The sequence below is a fragment of the Myotis davidii genome, unplaced genomic scaffold (genome assembly GCF_000327345.1).
Source record: "Myotis davidii unplaced genomic scaffold, ASM32734v1 scaffold1994, whole genome shotgun sequence".
In the NCBI taxonomy this organism is placed as follows: domain Eukaryota; kingdom Metazoa; phylum Chordata; class Mammalia; order Chiroptera; family Vespertilionidae; genus Myotis; species Myotis davidii.
In genome coordinates this window covers 166,208-186,125 of record NW_006285309.1, presented here as the reverse complement: position 1 = coordinate 186,125, position 19,918 = coordinate 166,208, and the positions used below count along the sequence as shown (strand labels likewise).

The 19,918-nt window shown below is 39.4% G+C and overlaps 1 protein-coding gene across 6 annotated transcripts in view; it reads left to right on the top strand.

Annotated features, from left to right (window-relative positions):
- MPDZ (multiple PDZ domain protein) overlaps positions 1 to 19,918 on the top strand; it is a 172,050-nt gene that overhangs the window by 106,618 nt on the left and 45,514 nt on the right. For all 6 annotated transcript variants that reach the window (XM_015558970.1, XM_015558971.1, XM_015558969.1 and 3 more), the window contains 3 exons: positions 3,465 to 3,663; positions 10,849 to 10,953; positions 14,735 to 14,827. In XM_015558970.1, coding sequence (XP_015414456.1) covers positions 3,465 to 3,663; positions 10,849 to 10,953; positions 14,735 to 14,827 — 397 coding nt within the window. The remainder of the gene's footprint in view (positions 1 to 3,464; positions 3,664 to 10,848; positions 10,954 to 14,734; positions 14,828 to 19,918) is intronic.

Below are 19,918 nucleotides of genomic sequence, written 5' to 3'. Positions count from 1 at the left end.
TGTTTTGTCTCATTTGATAGGAGATGTTCACTATTCAGATTTCTGCAACACTTAGAGTAACTAAATGTAAAGAATTGTGAGAAATGCCTATTTTTAAAATCTGCGTAAAACATTAAAGTAATTTAATTAAAGCAACCATTTAAGCTTTTAATGTAGGAAGGTGTTGCCTTTACAACTTGAAGTAACAAGAAATGTGATAGTATTTCAGAAAATCCAAGTAGAGGCTTGCTTTGTGCTGATAGGTGCGTGTGTTATGTAAGGTCTATCAATGAACAACTGAATACTTTTTCTAGGTTCACAGTCTCCCCTTAACTTACAAGAGCTTGTTTTTAGGTTTTGTTTTCTGGATAGGTTCTGTAAAAGTTATCATAATCCATTTGCTTTGATTTCATGAATCACTTTTTTTTAACTCTGTTAAAGTTAGGAAGCAAATGTCATATGCAAATATATGCACATATGTACACATGCATATAGTGACCTTTTAAACTTTTAATCTTAAAAAGGGACACATATGTAATACCCTTTGTAATACTGTAAGCAATAAAAAAATAATAAAATAAAATAAAACAAAACTTTTAATCTTAATGATTTTTGATCGGTCTGTTCTCATTTCTGTAGATATGTTGTAGTAGGGCTTGAAGGTAATAAGGTAGAAGGGAAAGAAAGACCAATCCTCTCTTCACAGATTAGGTATAGAAACATAAACATACTCGTTTTTCTGAAAGTGCTCAGTCTTTAGGAGATGGAATCAGAACTCAAACTTCAGTCTCTCTGGTTTTCACATACTACACAATACACATCAGTGCTTGAGTTACCCAAGGCTACATGGAGATTGCTGTGATAACCAGTGTCATTGTGAAGCTGAATTATGTTTTTCTTGAGCCCTTAGAGAGCAATGTAGCTTTTGATTAGCATAGAGAGGCATCTTAAATATATTTTGTGAGTTGTCATTTGTTTATGTTTTGTACTTTGTTGAGAACTTTGGGTTGGGGACTTTGAAAGGTATTCTACATAAGTTTTTATTATGTACTTATTTTCTCATTTAATACAACCCTAAAAATAGGCATTATCCCCATTTTACAGATAAGTAAAATGATAAAATGAGATCTAGTGTGAGGTTAAGTCAGTTGCCCAAGGCCACACTGATAAGAAGTGGTGGAACTCCAGTTTGGAACCAGTTCTCTAGTTCTACAGTATACGATTTAGGCTATTCCTACTATTCTTCCTCCCAGAAGAAATTGGGAGATCTTATAAGTTACAATCAAAATCTAGTTAGTGGATATTACCTTGAAGTTTTTGAACCCTGAAAATGATCATTTGGCTAAAGGAAAATACAAGCTGAGACAACTGATATCTATCTCTTGGTTTATGACAGCCGTAATAGCTGCTGGAGCTGGGAGTTAAAGATGCTATTAAAAATGAAGTTAGAGGTCATGTTGACCATAACTCATGATGCCTTCCCCAAATTTGTGGCTTGCTGTGTTGTAGAGTGCGTGGTGCTAATGAGAACAAGAGAAGTGTTGGAGTCCCAGTATGGGCCACTGAGTGAAATTTTGTTTTATACTCATACATTTTGATGTCACTGTAGTACATTGGTGGAGCTTAGTGTGAAGGGTGGCAGCATCAGACCAAACTAGAGAACCTGTTGAAACATTTCAGGCCAGCCTCTTTGCTCATAAGAGAACCACCTGGGATGAAACAGCGTCTAAACATGTTTGTTTGCTTATGATCAACAGAGATGTTTCCTTCATGACAATGCATTTAAAAATCATTAGTGTGAGTCTTAAAAGAATATTTTGAATTCATTTTATACTGGTTCGTTTATGTCAGAAAATGATATCTAGTAGCCTGGATTACCCATATCCAGGCATGAAATCTAAGGCTTTAAGCAAATTGTAGTCAGGGTTGTTCTTTCAAAATATTTAAAAAAATATATCTAATTTGGTATAATTAGAATTAATCTTTAGTCAGAAAGTATTACTTTGTGTTTTTTTCCAAAAATAAATAAATATTTAAAGAGGGAATTGTCACTTTTCTCAGAAAAAAGTTTTTATAAGTACTCTCCTTACCTGGTTTAGTTATGTTATCTTGTTTTGGAAGGAACTTCTAGCACTTGATTGAAGTGAATTAACATTATTTTACGTAACGTGTTAACATAATTTAAAAGGTTTTATATTTTTGAAGGAGTAGAGCGAGGGTAGGATGAGAAGGGATTATAAATTCTGGTGGGGCTTGTTGTGAATGTCATTTTTGAGGAAGTGATATTGAAGTGAGGAGTTAGCTGTGCAGGAGCTGCTGAGAGGCTGTCGGTCCCTCTGAAATGGGGAGAGACCAGGTGAATTTCTGAAGCATAGTTGCTGGAACACAGGGAGCCAAGGAGGACATTGAACAAGGAAGGGTGCATGTTCAGAGGGCCAGGACACCAGGCCCAAAGACTGTGCAAGTAGGTGTGTTGTAGTTAGCATAACAGTAGGTTATTAAAGGGTTGTTACCAAGGGAGTGATGTGATTTGTCATCTCTGTCTGCTGAGAAAAATGCACTGGAAGCCAAACAGGAGGCTATTTTGAAAAGTGAGGCAAGAGAAAGTGCTAGCCTAGTCTAGGGTTAGTAAGGAAATGGAGAGAATGCAAGGATTCAGGATAAGTTCTGGAGATAGGAATAACAGGACTGGGTGATGGATTAAGAATAAAGGGTGCGAAAGAGGTAGGAGTCAAGATTGATTTCAACATGTCTGCTTGAAGCAGTGGAGAGCAGTGCTATGGTGTCAACCCCAAAAAGGGGAAGACATGGAGAAACAAGGGGAGGTAGAAGCCTGGGAATTCAGTTTTATGCATACGAAGGTGCACTTCCTGTTATGCACCCAGGGCGCATGTCAGGAGGGCAATTAAATATCCAGATCTGGAGCTTACAGAAATTCAGATTTGGAGATAAAATGAGAGTAGATTAGTATTAACTTCACATCAGCTTAGTTCAACAGGCACTGTGATAGGCGCTGAGGATAGGACTTAATACAAGCTTCTTGATGTTAGGAATTCTGTTACGCTTTTTTATCTCAAGCCATCAACATAGTATTTGGCACATAGTAAGCATTTAAGAAGTCTATACTGAATGAACAAATGATTTGGGAATAAAGTAGTAGCATAGAGTTTCTTGATATATTGAACTAACTTTCCATTCATGGTCCTGTTTTTTATTCTCTTATACATATAAGATGGACTCCTGTTGTGAAATTGATTTGATATTGTGAAAACATGCTCCCTGGAAGAGCTTTCTATAGAAGGGGTAACACACCAGTTCACCTAAAATACATTCACTCTAGTGTAGACCTATGTGTCTTTCATTTTAATTGTTTTTTATTGGCTTGAAAAATTAGTGCTAATTCATAGGGATTATGTGACTTTCAAATAAAGGTGAATTTGAAAATTACAAATTTAATCCATATCTGTGTTCCTCCATTACCATAGGGATGACAGTAAGCGCTAACAAAGATGGCTTGGGGGTGATTGTCCGAAGCATTATTCATGGAGGTGCCATTAGTCGAGATGGCCGGATTGCCGTTGGGGACTGCATCTTGTCTATTAATGAAGAATCTACTATCAGTTTAACCAACGCCCAGGCACGAGCCATGTTGAGAAGACATTCCCTCATTGGGCCTGACATCAAGTAAGTATCATTGGGACCCCAGTTTGGCTTGGGAAGTTCAGGAATTTCAGTTCATTAATCAGAGGTGTTTTTCACCCTCAAATACATTTCTACTTGATATACAAAAACCACATAATTATTTAATATAAATCATTTACAGGTTTGACTATTCCTGAATAGTTTTGATTTTTGATTGTTTTTAAGATAACAGTGTTAAAATATTTTAGGACTGAGCGTGCATGCCTTACACTCTCAGCCTCTGGATGGGTGGCTGTTTGCAGGAGGACGCTGCCTCTTCCTGTGGGGGCAGCTGTGGGCATGAGGACACGGTGCTGTGTGAGGGCTGCAGGCCATAATAGACAGCAAAAGTTTAAAGGTGGCCCCGAGGGGCTGCGGTTCAGACCCAGGTAGAGATTCCAGAGAGGATGTGCAACCGTCCTAATGAAAGACAGACATGAGTAGTAACAGGAAGCTGTGGGAGAGTGGTGCCCACGGCAGCCACCTGTTGTGCTGCTCGTGTTCCGCGGTTCCATGGGGCAGCTGGAGCAAGGATGCGTGCGCCTGTTCCAGCACATTCCCATGTTTGAGAGCAACTTCATCCAGGTCAGCAAGAGAGGAAGTGATCAACGTGCACACAGTGTGCGAATGGTCACTGTGGACACCGCATGCACCAGCCCCGGCTCCAGTACTGATGTCATGCTGCTGGCACCACCTGGTGTCAGCTGTGCAGTTGGTGCCAAATATGGCCACAACCAGGGAAGGGGACTCATGTCAGCCAAGAGCTTGGAGCTGACCAGGCTGCCTCCTTTGAAGTCTGTAAAGATGTCCATCTACCATCATGAGGGAAAACACTCCTCTTGAAGCTTATACTGGCTGCTCTTTTTACCTATAATTATGCCCCCTTCAGATGCAAAGGAAGAATCAGTTTGCACACTGGGAAGACTTGGTGTTCTTCCTGAGACCCCCAGTGGAGGCTTACAGTGTACTCATGCCCTGCTAGCTTGTGATATGATGCACATACCTGTGTTGAAGGCAAAGGACAGGAAGAGTCCAGTGACCACGACCTGGTCAGTGTCAGGAGCCTTCTCGTGGTCACTGAGGTGTCTGGGGCCACCTCTCTCGCTTATGCTAGTGGGGAAGGAGTCCAACAATACGCTTCATGCAAACACTCTGTGCTTAGGGACTCACTGTCTTTCCTAACCCTGCACCGGCAGGGCCTGACCAGGGTGCAGTGCCAGGGGTAACACCCTGTGCAGTGTGAGTGTGGTTGTAAGAGGGAGAGGACCAGCCGACCTGTTACAGAGACCTTAGAAGGTCCAAGAGCTGGACCCTGCATTTCAGCCTGGCTGAGTAAAGACAGTGGAAGTGAACAGAATGGAAGCCAGAGAGTCTGCCAGTGCCATGCTAAAGCCCTTAGTAAGAGAAAGGAAACGGAGAACATTCCCACCTAAAAGGCCCTCCCCTTCTGGTTGGATGTGAGAGGACAAGTCAATCCTAAGATCCCATGGAACCCCTCAGGGAGATCAAAAGGAGAAGGACCAGAACAGCTCAGGAGTACAGCAGCCTCAGCATCACCCAGAAGGGCTCTGATTTATCGCAAAAAAAATTGAAGTGGAGCTGACCTACAACTAGTATTGGGGGCATACTCCAGAGATCCTTTCTCTAGCCCCTCCCCACTCTGCAACCCCCCCTAGAATAGGAGGGAGCACTCTAGCCATTCCTGGAAGTCCTGCACATCAGCTGGAATGGATCTCCAGTGTATGATCCACCCACCCCTTTTAAGAAGGGGAAACTTAACTTTTCTCAAGTGAGTCACTTCTTTAATTTCTTGAAATAAAAAAATATCTGCTATTTAAAAAAAGAAATATTTTAAAACAATGTTGCTTTCTCTTTTAATTTTACTTTTTATATGATTTTTTTTGCAAAAACCTTAGATATGAGTTAATGACATCTCTCACAGAACAGAAAGGTCCACTCTTAAAATCTTACAAAGATGTTTTAATTGGCCCTCCATAGAAGGAATTGTGCACTAACTCTGTGACCTGTATGGGTCCTAGAACTAAGCCAGTTGTTTGAGGGCCAGTAATGGACAAGACCATAGAGAACAGTGCCAGTTGGATGGGTAATTTACCTGTGTTGAACCTCATGATCCAAGGGAATTCACCAATATGTTGATATAGTCTGAATATAGCTCATATAGGATATTTTGTGAGGAAGTGCTTAAAATGTCCCATAATTCCATAATGCACCCAATGCACATTACATATGTGGTTTGGTTTTTAAGGCATTAAACATTTCCTGAACCAACCTAGAATTAGTTCATGACTTTATTGTTGTACCTCCTCCATGTAACAGCTTGACTTTTCCCTATAGCATTAACCATTGGATATTTGTATTTTTGTATAAGGGATAAACTAGTAAAATAAGAGCTCAGGGAAAGATTGCTGACCTTAAATTAATGTAATACTTACTATTAGGGGAGACTTTTTTGTATGAATGCTATTTTATTGACTGCATTCTATATTTTTTATTTGCAAAGTACATATTTCTAGAGCTTAGGTAAGAAAAACTATTTTCAATCTGGCTTTCATTATGCCTTCAATAAAAAGTATAAAAATATATATTGTTTGGAGTAGATTCTTCTCTCATAAAAATGTATTATTTTCAGGCAGAATTTCACTAATGGCCTTTCATATTTTTATATGTCTTTTGATGTTTATTTTATGGAATGAAATCCTGTGACTATTCCATAATTACCTTATTAATAACATGAATGCAAGTAAACATCATTAAAAAATCTACTCAGAAAAAAAGGAAAACAGTAAGTACTTTTCTCATCCCTTGTGGTCCAGTGTCCATTTCTTTTGCTTAAAAGATAAATGGTATGCATCCACATGGAGACTCTTTATGGCAAAGGTTTAGCTTATACAGTTTATATGCAGCATAAAATGCAGATGGCCTGGTAACTGATCACTTCATTTGTTGTGTGATATTGCCCGCATTGAGCTTGGAGCACTGATGTAGGTCTCTTAGTGCCATAATTGGTGCTTGGTTCTAGCCTTTTCCACCATTCTAATTTACTGAAGATCTTCAAAGGTAGCCCAAAAATGAGATCATTGTGACATTGATTTGGCATAAGTTGTGCATTTACCCTGTTCCAGAAAATGTATTCAGTACGTTTTCAACACCAAAAGCCTTCTTTCTCGTTTTCTCATATTTACTGCTGTTGTTTGTGTGTGTGTGTGTGTGTGTGTGTGTGTGTTTTCCCACCCTTTGACTCAACACCGGAATTTAATCTTTCATGTGCACAGCAACATGATGATGACCTTGAGGGATGTCTAGAGAGTTTGCTTTATAAATACTTGCTTTTAGATCCCAGGAGGCAAAAATGTACTGTGGTATCTTATAATAAAAAAAGAAAAGAAAATCCCACAGCCTTCCCCTCTTTGGAAATCAGTCAATAAATCAATCAGTTAATTGATCTCTTTCTCGCATACACACACACACACACACACACACACACATACATACATACACACTCCCAAACATAACAACATGACACTTTGATTTCTTCTAAAATGTCCTCCTGTAGCTGTGATTCAGATGGTTATGGTTTGACCATTGGGTGAATGGTGGAAAGAAATTAGAATCATATAATCCTTTTTCAGAAAAAAAAAATGCGCTACATGATAAAACAAATCTCCATTTAGTCTGGCCAGGGCTGAGCAGCATGTTCCATGCATTTTGCATGAAGTGTTTTTGGCCCTGTGCCTTCCAGATCTCTTGCTTTCATGAAGCTAAAGGTTTAGAATTACCTTGAAAGCTATGAGTAATCCTCCCAAAAGGAAAGTCTAGGCCTCCCTTACTCTAAATGGAACCATGCATTGCCCCTGGCTAATTAAGCTTTGTAGCCATTGCCCGGATTTAGGCTACATTCCTGTTTCTTCCCTTTTATTTCTTATTACAGATTTAGCTTAATCTGGGGTGGTGGTAGAGAAGTGTATTGGAGGGACTCAGGAAAAAAAACAAAACTTAATGGTTCAGTTATATGACTGTTTGGTTTTAGGAAAAGCATTGCTTGTTGAGACAATGCACAGATTTCTTTTTTTTTGCCTTTTATGATAGAGAGCTAGGAACATGGTGAGTGTGCCTTCGTGCGTGCCTGGGTCGCTAATTTGAGTTTCAAGAGTTCAAGAACAGCCAGTTTAAGTTCCAGGTTCCATTATTTTCTATGGAAAACCAGATGTGACACCTCACCAGAATGCGTTCTGTTTCACTTCTCACTCCACCTTGCCAGGAGCGCTTACATTTCTGTAATAATAGCCCGGGTTTTGCGCTTAGCAGCAGCTGTTGGTAACATCTGCCAGATAATTACCGCCCGGAATCAGAATTCACCTGCCTTCACCCAAAGTGTGGGATGAATTCTTGATCAAGGAATAAAAGATTGATTGCAGTTACATTTTCCCATGCTTGTTAATAATCATTGCTATAGACACCAGTAGAGAGCAGATGCTTTTCTGGGGGAGGTGTCGATGGGGAGGGAGGTGGAAAGGGGAAAATCAACCAGGAGCACCCACTTTTAACTACATATGTGTGCATCGCATATTCAGCACAAGACAGTGACATTTGTTAGCACCATTGTGAAAAGATGCCGCGCACGGCGTATGCCTCACATTCTAGATTTTCTACAGCACCTGCTGACGACTGAGCCCCCCTTTCTGTGTGAGTATCGGTGATTCAAAAAGCTCATGATGGCTGTGTGTTACAACTTGTCTGTGAAAACCATTCCATGCTTTTGTACCATCAGATGGAGGGATAGAGCCAGGCATAGATTCAGGGTATACATGTTGGATTCTTTTTTTTTCTCTTCATTTCACATAAGGACATACATTACAACAGAGCTGTGGGTTTGTTACAGTTTCACATTGCACTGATGCTTGTGAACCTATTTAAAAATCATATTGTCCAGCTACTAAGATTTTAAGCTCCTTTGTCGGGGGTGATCCTGCTGCATGTTCAGGCACGGGCTCTGGGTGAAGAGCCATATCGCATTTCGGCATCACTAACGTTACTTTTTTTCCTTCCACTCCACGCCTAACCAAAGGTTAGTTTACATGTAAGAATTTTCAACATAGCTCTCAAACCCGCAGTGTCCGTGTTATTTGCACTGTTCCTAATTTAGTTTCAGTGATTTGCTCTGGATGTGCCGTTGCATTATGGGATGCTTGTTCTGGTGGCCGGGCTGTGTATATTGGGCTAAATATTTATGAAAACTGCCTTCTTTAACCTTTATCACTGTTACCTAAAATATGAGAAAAATGTAAAGCTCCCCATCCCTCACTCTTTGAAAACGATCTTTGAACAAGTATAGAGGAAAATTCATTTCAATATTGTTTAGTATAGGAATATCTTTTCCTTTGCAAACCAGTTAAAAATTAAATACTTTGCACTGATTGTCATTATTTCACCATTATGTTCTAACTTCCCCCACCCCTCCCCTCTTCCTGGCTGTTTTTCTAAATGTTTTAGCTATATGTGTTTGATTATACTTAATCTTCGGAAATAATACCAGTTTTCTTGAATAGACTTTGCAGGTTTGGGGTTTTATGTGTATCTTTATTTTTTTATGTAAAATACAATCAGTCGTCTTTTCCAGTACCAGGTGTTTTTTTATTTCTAACTTATTATTTTTGAAGGACTAAATGTGAGTTTACTATTGAGTATATTTTAATCCACAGAGAAGGTGTTGTTATAGATTACGTTGGGTCAGAATTAGAGCACCTCTTTTTCACCCAGGCTAGTCCTAAACCCAGTGACCTGTGCTCTCTGCTTGAGTTTTTAATCCTCCAAGTAAAAGTGTCATGAAGAGATTCCCAAGGGCCCCTGAATTGTGATCGGCCGTGCTGAGGCCCACTGAGGCTCTGTTAGTGCCCTGCCTTACTTTCTTGTTATGCCTCTAGTTTACAGGAGCCTCGTGAAAAAGGGTGTCCTTTTTGCGATGGAGAATACGGGATGGAGTGGTAGTGATTTACGCTCCCACCACGCTCCTGATGAGCAGCAGCGCTTCATCTCCCGACTCCAGATCTCAGTGACCTCACAGAGTGTGGTCACTCTTTATAGAATAACCACTACGTCTGAAATTACATGCCTTCCTACTCAGTAATTATGACATTGATGTAATTCATCTTTTATTGTAACATGAAAGCCAGTGCTTTCATCCTGCGCTCTGGTGCTGGGATTTTATATGTGGTGTCTTTATGGGTGGGTTATGGAGAGCTGGTTTACTCGTCTTTATGACTCTTATATATTCTTTTAGTTGTGCAGACATGCTGAGCTGGCTTCAAATGCAGTATTTCTCTTGCCTTTTCATTAATTTGAGGATCTTGGAACAGCCCACTTAAGGGTATCAACTACAAAGCCTTCTAGGACAGCGGTCAACTTGAATTTTCACACGTCATTTTCTGAACATTATAGTGTGGTCAGCATCTAACTCAGTGCCTTCCACATTATGGGCTTTCACCCAGTACTCGTTGAACTAGGAAGTGATTGTTCAAGTGTACGCACTAGGCTTTCCTCTGAAACCAAAATGAGCTTATAAGGAGTTGCTACAAATTAGTAAGAGTGTCTTTCCATAAAGTTAGTCTTAACTTCAGACTGAGAGAGTTCATAACTTAATAGAGCTAACATTTACCTATTGATAATGCTTGTTAATACCCATAATTAATTCTGTACCAGTATTGTGTAAGACTATAAAGTTATTTACATAAAACAATATAAAAACTCAGTGTCTTAATAGTGTATGCTTAATTTGTTTCTGCTGAGGATACCAAGAATCTTTGGATGAAATCAGTGTTATTACTGACAGTCATTTTCCTAAGAATTTATAGATCTTTCTAATTCCAAAAAGTTGTTTTAGCCTTCTCATTTAGGAATATTAAACATGTTGTTTTTTCCTCACCCATATGATTCTTGGAAAGCACCTAGTTTATCAGCAGAATTTGAGATTAAATTTCTGTTATTCTTACCTATAGGATACGTTGTCTTTTTGATGTTTGGATTCTCTGCTGAGTAAGCTGGTTAAATGAGTTGTGTGATGAAGCAGGAATAAAGGAACAGTATTATTTATTTCTATATTTTGGGAGCTTTTCCTAACAGGCAGCCAAAACTTTGCTTCCCTTTGCTTTCACGGGTTATGTTCTGTTGCAGAATTACTTACGTGCCCGCAGAACATTTGGAAGAGTTTAGAAGAAGCTTGGGACAACAGTCTGGAGGGATAATGGCACTGGATATTTTTTCTCCATACACTGGCAGGTAAATGAAGCAGTAACTCTATAGGTGGTTATGGAATTTTGAATCTAGAGTCAGGGAGGACTAGCAATGAAAGAGGATTCCTTTCCTTCTTCAACATTAAGAAAATGTTTACCTTTCCTTCTCTGTGTTTAAGTAATTATGACATACTGTGGAAAACTAGGAAAATATATGAAAATTCAAATCAAGAAATTAAAATAATCTTTAATTATACCACTTGAATACAGCACTTTTAACATATTGAGTTTAGAGATTTCACCTTAGTTATGAATATTGTTTCATCAATTTCTTGGAAGCTACAATTTGTGTAGTATTTTATCATGTTTTTTCCTATTTTGTATGCATTTTTAAACATCTTCAGAATTTTTATTTATTCCTCTTTTTAACATTCATACAGATTGAGAAACATTTGTAATGGTTATTTTTTGTTCTTGGAGAATGTTAAGCTGAACATCTTGGTATATATGCATGTTAGGAAGCAGAGTGTATGCCTTTTGTTTATTTTTTACTCCTCACCAGAGGGTATATTTGTATTAATTTTAGAGAGCAAGGAAGGGAAAGGGAGAGAGAAACATTGATGTGAGAAAGAAATATCAATTGGCTGCCCTCCATATGTGCCTGAGCAGGGATTGAACACAGAACCTGGGTATGTGCCCTGCCTGGGAATCGAACCCATGACCTAACCGCTAAGCCACACCTGCCAGAGCAAATGTACGCCTTTTCAATGCTCTTGATACACAATGTATTAAGAACCTCTAAATAATACAGAAAAATGGTGTTTTTCCCTCTCGTAGGGAAGGAAGGGACTAGGTTTTGATGCTGCTGCTGAGTTCAGCACAGGGAGAGAAAGAATGTTAATGCTTTTCCAGGAAGAATGTGCCATGTTACACACTCAGCCGCGGGCGGGCCGGTTTTTTCAGTTGCATTGGCAGCTAAGTACCAGGTTGCTCTTTAAGCATGCTGCAGGGCAGAAATGGCTTTGTGTGCACGCTGAGGTCTTCTCTGAAGAGTTCTATGGTTTCTCGGGGAAGTCAGAACATCCCAGAGCACTTAGGTGTCCAGTGACTCTGCAGCCATCACGATACGACATCATTATTTCCTCTGCAAATTGCACATGACCATGGTAATGCAGAAAGTGCTGAAGGGAAGATATGTTTAATAAAGGGAAGGAATGCTGTGACCTCGGGAATTTAATGGAAAAAGTGGTATTCACTCCACCCTGTCTGTACAGAGCTCAGCCACACTCCACTCTGGAATGTCCATCTTAGGGTTAACACTATCTTCCTGACGCTTTTTGCCAGAATGCTAAAAGCGGTCACTCCCATGTTCCTCTGAAATACCATTTCAAATGGCTTAATTAAAGAATATGCCGAGGTAGCATCATATTCCTTTAAACGCTGAGGCCTTAAATGCACTCAAAAGGCGTTGGAGAGCGCCACGTTCAGCACTGTGCTTCCCCCAGCACAGAAAGGAGAGCGGCCTGCCTTGGGCAGCGCTGTCATGGCTGCCTCACTGCAGAGGAAGTATATTTGCTATTAATATAAAGGTGCTCAAAACAAAGCGATCTGCATTTTACAGAGTAGGAATCAGCACCAGAGAGAGGCGGAGTGACTTGGCCAAGTTTCACAGTTAATACATGGCAGAGCCAAGATGAGGATGCGAGTAGGTAGACTCCATGCTTTGAACCATTGGATCCAAAGAAAGAATTGCCCAACCCGAGATAAAACTGTGGGCAGCATAGCATGGAGGTTAGGAGCTCAGGTTTTGTAGTAAAACGGCCTCATTTAAAAGCTTAGTACTGCTACTTTACTGTGTGACCTTGTGCCAATTTCTGGCAGCTAAATACACATGTAAAGGGAGTCATAATAGCTGACAGAGATGCCGTTAGTATTCACCACCACTCGGGGCTGAGCGAGTGCTGTAGGAAGAGAATGGGTCGTTTCTGCTTTTTGGAACACAGGGCACTAGAGTCCCCTAGACCACACTTTGGGCCGCGTGAAGAAGAGTCGGCACAGTTACAGGAGCGTGTCTGGGTCAGCGAAAGGACTCAAGACTATAGAATTGTTTGACGAGAATGAGGCTTTTTACTGGGATTCAGGATGCTAGTCTCCTCATGGCTAAGGAGGCATGAGTATGAGGCACTGTGTCAGAGTGCTTCTGAGTAGCTCCCATAGCCTAGAGTTCAGGGTGAGAAACCTCCCCACCCCCATGGCAGTCACTGAATATTTTAGGGCCTCTTTCTAAATTCTTGTTCTTGTCTGTCTTCCACAGCTGCTTTTTCTGTCATATTCTCTCCAGTTATTCCAGTTATATTTCCAGAGGGTTAGTCCTAGTTTTCATTTCTCTGCCATGTTTCTATCTGGATAAAAGCTTCACTCAGACTGTCTCATTTTCAGTGAGCATCTTTTTTTTTTTTTATTGGTTTTTAAAAAACCCCCCCCGCCACCACCACCACCATTCCTAGCAGTCCTACCCACTGTCAGGCTTAGACTCGCGGAACCCCAGCCTCATGCACAGCCTTGTTCCTCCATGTGCACAGGAGGAGAATTCAAACACACAGCCAATGGGCAGGACCTGTGGGCAGATAGGCTTCCTTTTAACAGTTGAAAACTAAAAACTAACATTCAGGTCAAAGAGAAAAATAAGAACTTTAAGTAAAGCCTGGACATTTACTTGCCAGACATATTATAAAACACATTCAAACGCGGGGGGGATTGTTGGATTAGTAACTTCGGCTCTCACTATCTAAAGATTCATCTGACTGAGTTCAGTAATCCTCTCGATGGAGATGGGTAAAATTTGAACGTATACTTTCTTTAGATTTTTCCGTTTCTGTAGAAGTCAATGGAAAATCACTTTTGAATCAGAACGTTATAGCCTCTGCTTTCAAATAAACATGTGAGCATGTTTCTCTAAAAATCCAATTTTTACTAACAGCATAGGACACAGCATAAGTGATGTACCCATCCTCTGTTGCTCTTACATGTTGCTTCTCTGGACATATTTTATCACATGCCTGGCACTTGGCAGAATCTTTACTCGGGTAAAGATTGAACTCAGGTGCATCGTCGGCCGCTTCCTGTGTGACGTGTTCAGGGTCTGGTCCTTCTGATGGGCTGAAAGCTGGACCATAAGCACTTCCATCTTTCTTCAACCATCGAAGGGAAATCAGTCCATTCCTAGGGAGCAGAGACGCTGAACTCCTGCGTGCTCACTGATAAGTTCTTTTAGGGCAGGAGTTGTCAACAAGGGCTGTGCAAGGTCATAGCCCACACGGAGCTTCACTCTTCCTGCACATGGTGTGTAGTTAAGAAATACTTGTTGAATAGTTGTTGTTGTTTTTTAATTCAGGATTTATCCCCTTCTCATTTTATTCCTTTATTCACCCACGTATCATCAGGAAAGAGACTAGAGAAGACTCTTAGTATTCAGCTGTATCTTCAGATTAACTTATAGATTGATTCTTTTCTTTTTTTACAAAAGCAATAAAGTTACTTTTTATTGAATTCATGGGGGGACATTGGTTATTAAAATTATGCAGGTTCCAGGTATATAATCCTACAGCGCATCATTTTTGGATTGTATTGTGTGTTTACCACCCCAGGGCAAGTCTTCTTCCATCACTATATATAGATAGATTGCGATGTAGAGTGTGTGTTTTTGTTTAATCGGGTTTTATTTTCCCCTTAGTGTAGAATGTTGTATACTTATTGGCCAAGTCAGTAAAGAACAGTCTCGCATGGGTTGCTGGGATTGGGGCACTCACTGTATAATTCCTTAACAGGGACATTGCAGAATTACCAGAGCGAGAAGACGGAGAGGGAGAAGAAAGTGAACTTCAAAATGCAGCGTACAGCAATTGGAATCAGCCCAGGCGGTAAGGACTGTTTCTGTCTTCAGCCCACTCGGTGTTTAAAAATAGGGAGGTGTGCTTTCAAGTGCTGTATGATAACTTGATACTGTGATGCTGGGCAAGTTGTTGAATATTCTCATGTATATATACAGTGGAGATGATAACATGTATCACACAGGGTTATAACTAACGTGTGCAAGCGTTTGGCATGTAATAGGGATTAAATAAAATTAACTAAAGAAAATTATGCATAGGTGGTTGGAATGGGTATTTTTCTATAGGGTTTAATCTTAAATATACCATCAAATGTTAATTAAAGTTTATCTAACATTTGTACAAACTATAGATTCAAAATGCATGTGCATTTATGGTGGTGTGTCAGTAAGAACCTTGTTATCCCCAGGCTGCTGTTATTCAATTTCATGTATAATAGAAAAGATGACTTTCCTAAATATGATCAGATATATCACCGTGCATCACTACACCACATTTTTGTGTTCATGCTACATAAATTCAAATTCATTTAATAGAAATTTATTGAGTTCTAATTATAGACAAGAAGCACATGATTTTGTGACTAACAGGGAAGAATAAGACATAAATCCTGCCTTCATAAAGGCTGTAATTTACTTAGGTAGGCAGCATATAGACACACACTAAGTAATTAAAGAAAAATGTAAGGTATTTTGCATTAAGTGTAAAATATGGGTAATCGTTGGACACTCCCTCTAAGCAGATGTAAAGGTGACCATCACATTGTGCCTTTCACTTAGTAAATACTTAATCTGTATTCTATAGTAGTAAATACTTGGTATTTATTCTACAATAATAATACTTATTCTACAAGAGAGAATAATTTCTGCTCTTCAGAGATATAGTACAGTTTCATCATTTTCTTTACTCACAAATGAATATGAAGCAGCAGCCATCACATTTAAATATTTTCTAGGTTGTCACACTTGAAGTTTAAAAATACTTAGGTTGCTTTCACAAAAAACTGTAAGCATTTCCAGCCATTCTAAATGATTTCTTGATCTGAATTCTTGAAAACTTGTTTAGTCCACTTAGAAAAGTCATAGCCTCTCTTACATTACCCATAGAATAGAAGTGCTAGATCTGTGGCAAGAATATGTATTACAAGATATTACGTTTCTTATTTGAGGATGGAAGCAAAAGAAAGTAGATGAAATTATTTTGTAGTTGGTGACCATAATGACAAACTTGAATAGAACCTTTTACATTTTGGGGACAATTCAGTGTGATCATTCATTTAAAATTCTTAGTATAGTGCCTGGTACAGAATGAGTCTCAGTGGTTGGCCTTGTCAACAATCACCATCATCATCATCACTGACAACTAAGCAAACAGAAAGTGTTGAACACAGGAATCATTACAAAGTATTCTTATGAGAAAAAATTAATGTAACTTCTGTTCAGCAACGCTTTTCAATTTCTGCCCTAAATTTTTTAACCTTTATGTCAGCCTAAGAGAAGTCTCTAAAAGTGGTAGCTACCTTATAGAGAATGTCTGGAGCTTCCAGATATCTTAAAGAAGATACTCTGCACTCTAATATATTCTTTACAGAAGCATTAGGTACTTTGGGATGGGGGGTAGTTCATAGAGTATTATGTTCATAGAAACTTACCAAAATAACCAGGACTCTTAGTAAATGAGGAGTGAATGTTAAGAATACGTTTTATAACATTGGAAACCTGCTGGGACATTTATTCATGCAGTCAAAAAATTTCCCTTTTTGTGGAAATAGAGAATCCTTTTTAGCAAAGTGTAAATTTTAAAACTGCAAATAATCTGTGTTCCTGTTTTATTTTGCATGTGATTGTCATTGTCTGTATCAGTTTCCAGCTTGTCTACTTTTCTCTCTCAATCCAGTGCTTTGGCGAGCTATCAGGCTGATTCTTGAAGACCTAATTCATTCAGTTTAGTTGTTGCAGTACATTTCAATATATGACTGTACAACGGTTTATTCCCAGATTGATATTGGAGTAGTTAGTAGTTATTTGCTACTATAATAATTATGTGCAGTAAATATATCAATTTCCTTATAGTTATGTATGAGAATTTACCTAGGTATATACCCCAAAGTGGAATTGCTGGTTCATAGATTTAAATGTATAATTTACTTTCCTAGAAATTGTCAGCTTGTTTTACAAGATGGCTCTATCACATTTTCCTTCGTTTTCCAACTTAAGAGAGTTCCCTATTCCTCACATCCTTAGTTACTTCATCTTATGATCATTTAAAAAAAGTTTTTGTCAGTCTGATGGGTAGAAAATGGTGCCTTGTGTTAATAAACACGTAGGTAAAAGAGGATCGAGGTGGTGGAGTTCACATTTACCCATGTACCATACGGATTGGATTTTATATATTGCTCAATTACATTACGTCAGGGATCATAATCATAGTAAGAGAAATAGTAGACTTACTGGTTGTTTCATGTGTGTCAAGCTTCATTTCATACTTTATGTTTTCATCAATTTAGTAATCACAGCAGCAATCTCATGGCTCCATTTCACAGATGAGGAAAGCAGGAGAGAGGCTAAGTGGGTTGCTGGGGGCCCACGGTTGTTAGTAGCAAAAAAGCAGGACTTGGACTCAGAGACCCTCTGTTCAGAGCATGGGCAGCCTGGCCTCAGAGCTGTTTTACTTCTGCTTTTCTGAACTTCGTTCTATTTAAATCTCTGTCTTGGTCCAAGAAAGGCTGTCATCTTCCCATCAAACTAACTCTGAATAGGTTCTATGAAGCATTTCTTTTGGGGTCTTCTTTTTCTACCCATGGAATGCGTACCCGCTCCATTCGGTGATGAGTCGGCTCCTCAGCACTGTGGTAATGGCGGCAGTCCCTCTCTCATCTTCTCCAGCTTTCAGTTGGCAGAGCCTTTCTTCCAGGCAGTGGGGTGTTTGAAACCCTTTGCTCTCCGTGCCAAAGCTGCACAAGCAGATGGTACTTTTATCCAAAGGTTGTTTGACCTCTCTGTGCCTCTTCGCCTCTTTGTAAGATGGGGCTAATGAGAGTGTCCACCCCACACGGATGATGTGGGAATTGAATGAAAGTGTATGGAACTCAGATAATAATGCTGAGTACATGGTAAGCCCTCAACAAGTGTTTGCCGTTGCTGTTATTTTTATCGTCAGGAAATTATAAAAATCACTTTTTAACTTACACCCACCATGGAGAACACTAGGAGATATTTTCTTTCATTCTTTTCTTTTCTCTGTTTCATTTTTTAAGAGAACAGTTAAGGAGGCCCACACAAGTATTCTGGATTCTTAGATATTAAATACAGTGACTAAATTTACTGACTTCCGTACTTTGCCATTTTACTTAAGGAACCACTTTAAAGAGACAAGGAAGTGTGTTGGTTTTTGTCTTTCACAGAATTTCTAGACTGAAAGGAAGTGATGAAGAGCATGTTAAATAGTTTAAACTATTCACACAGATTTCATGAGATCAAGGATCATGGTGAGAGCTTTGAAACTAAACAGGTAGAGTCTCTAGGATTATAGGTTTCTAATAAAGAAAAAAGAAAAAATGGAACAAAGCAGTGTCTCATCATCGGACTGTCTGGCAAGTAGCCAGTCTCTCACTCCACCTGGGGGCTCTGTTGTCCCCTGCCATTTTTACTGGAACCTCCCCCATTCACTGGAGTCCTGGCTCCAACCTCTCCTCCCGTCTGGGAGCACCTCAAATGTCAAGGTGTAGAGGGCACTTTGGGGCCGTGCTTTCTTCTCCTACTTTAATGTCCAGTATTGTCCTCCTTTTGCAAGAGGCCAGCTGCAGTCTGCCTGTCTCAGAGTTCCCTGCCTGGTGACTGCTTCTTTCCACTTCCCTGAGCTGCTCCCTCATGTTGGCCAAACACCTCTCTGCAAATCAGCTTATGCTTATATCCTGACCTTGTCACTAGATGTGTACTTTCAGCTCATTCACAGCTCTTAGAGATATTGGCAATGATTATATATGAGGCCATGTGTTTATTATGTGAGTAGATGAAGTGCATTCAAGACAAAAGATGTAGCAAGGGCCAAGGCCCCAGTCAGGAGAGCATGTCTGCTGAACTGAAGGCACTGCAAGATGCTGTGGTTGCTGGACTGGAGAGGGGAAGGAGAGAGTGGCGGGAGTTGCTTTTATGGGAACGTTAGTGGGAACAATCAGATCATGTGGGATCTTGTCTGCTGCTGTTAGTTATCAGATCTGCCCTGGCAAGAAAGACTTATACATATGGCAGCTTCCAACATAGTGGGTGCAGGAATGTTTTTTTTCTTGATTACATTGCTAGGCTTAGAACAGTCTGTTCAGGGGTAGCTGAATTTCTTGATTACTAAATGTCTACAATAATAACTCCTGAAACATGGTACCTTGGTTTGTGCTCCAGCCTGGAGTGTGTACGTTTGATATTTATTTTAAAAAATCAGCTTCAGAAATGCATTAGTATTTATCAGATCCCATAAAACACATAATTGAGAAAATATTTAAAATGATCTTGTCTTACTACTGGCAAAACTTTAATAAATTGAGCAAGCAATATTTGCAAACTTAATATATAAAGACATTTTATTCCATTGAATTTAAAAAGTTATTTTTAACCATTTGAATCATTTTTAACTCTGCAGAGTAATGATATCAAGAATATTCCTACTGCTGTGTAACCATTAACACCATCCCTCTATGGAACTATTTTCATCGTAAAATTCAAACTCTGTACTCATTTAATAATTCCCCACTTCCTCCTCCCCCACCTTCTAGCAACCACCTTTCTTAGGTCCCTATGGATGTGGCTATACTAGATACATCATATAAGTGAAATCACATAGTACTTGTGCTTTATTTCACTTAGCTGGCTTACTTCACTTATCATGATATTCTCAAGGTTAGTCTATGTTGTAGGAGGTGTCAGAATTTCCTTCCTTTTAAAGACTGAATTATTTACCGTTATTTGTATATACCATTTTTCTTATCTATTCATCTATACATGGACACTTGGGTTGCTTCTACCTTTTCATCATTGTGAATAATATTCCCATGAAAGTGCTTGTAGAAATATTTCTTTAAGACCATGCTTTGAATTAATTTGGGTATATACCCAGAAATGGAATTGG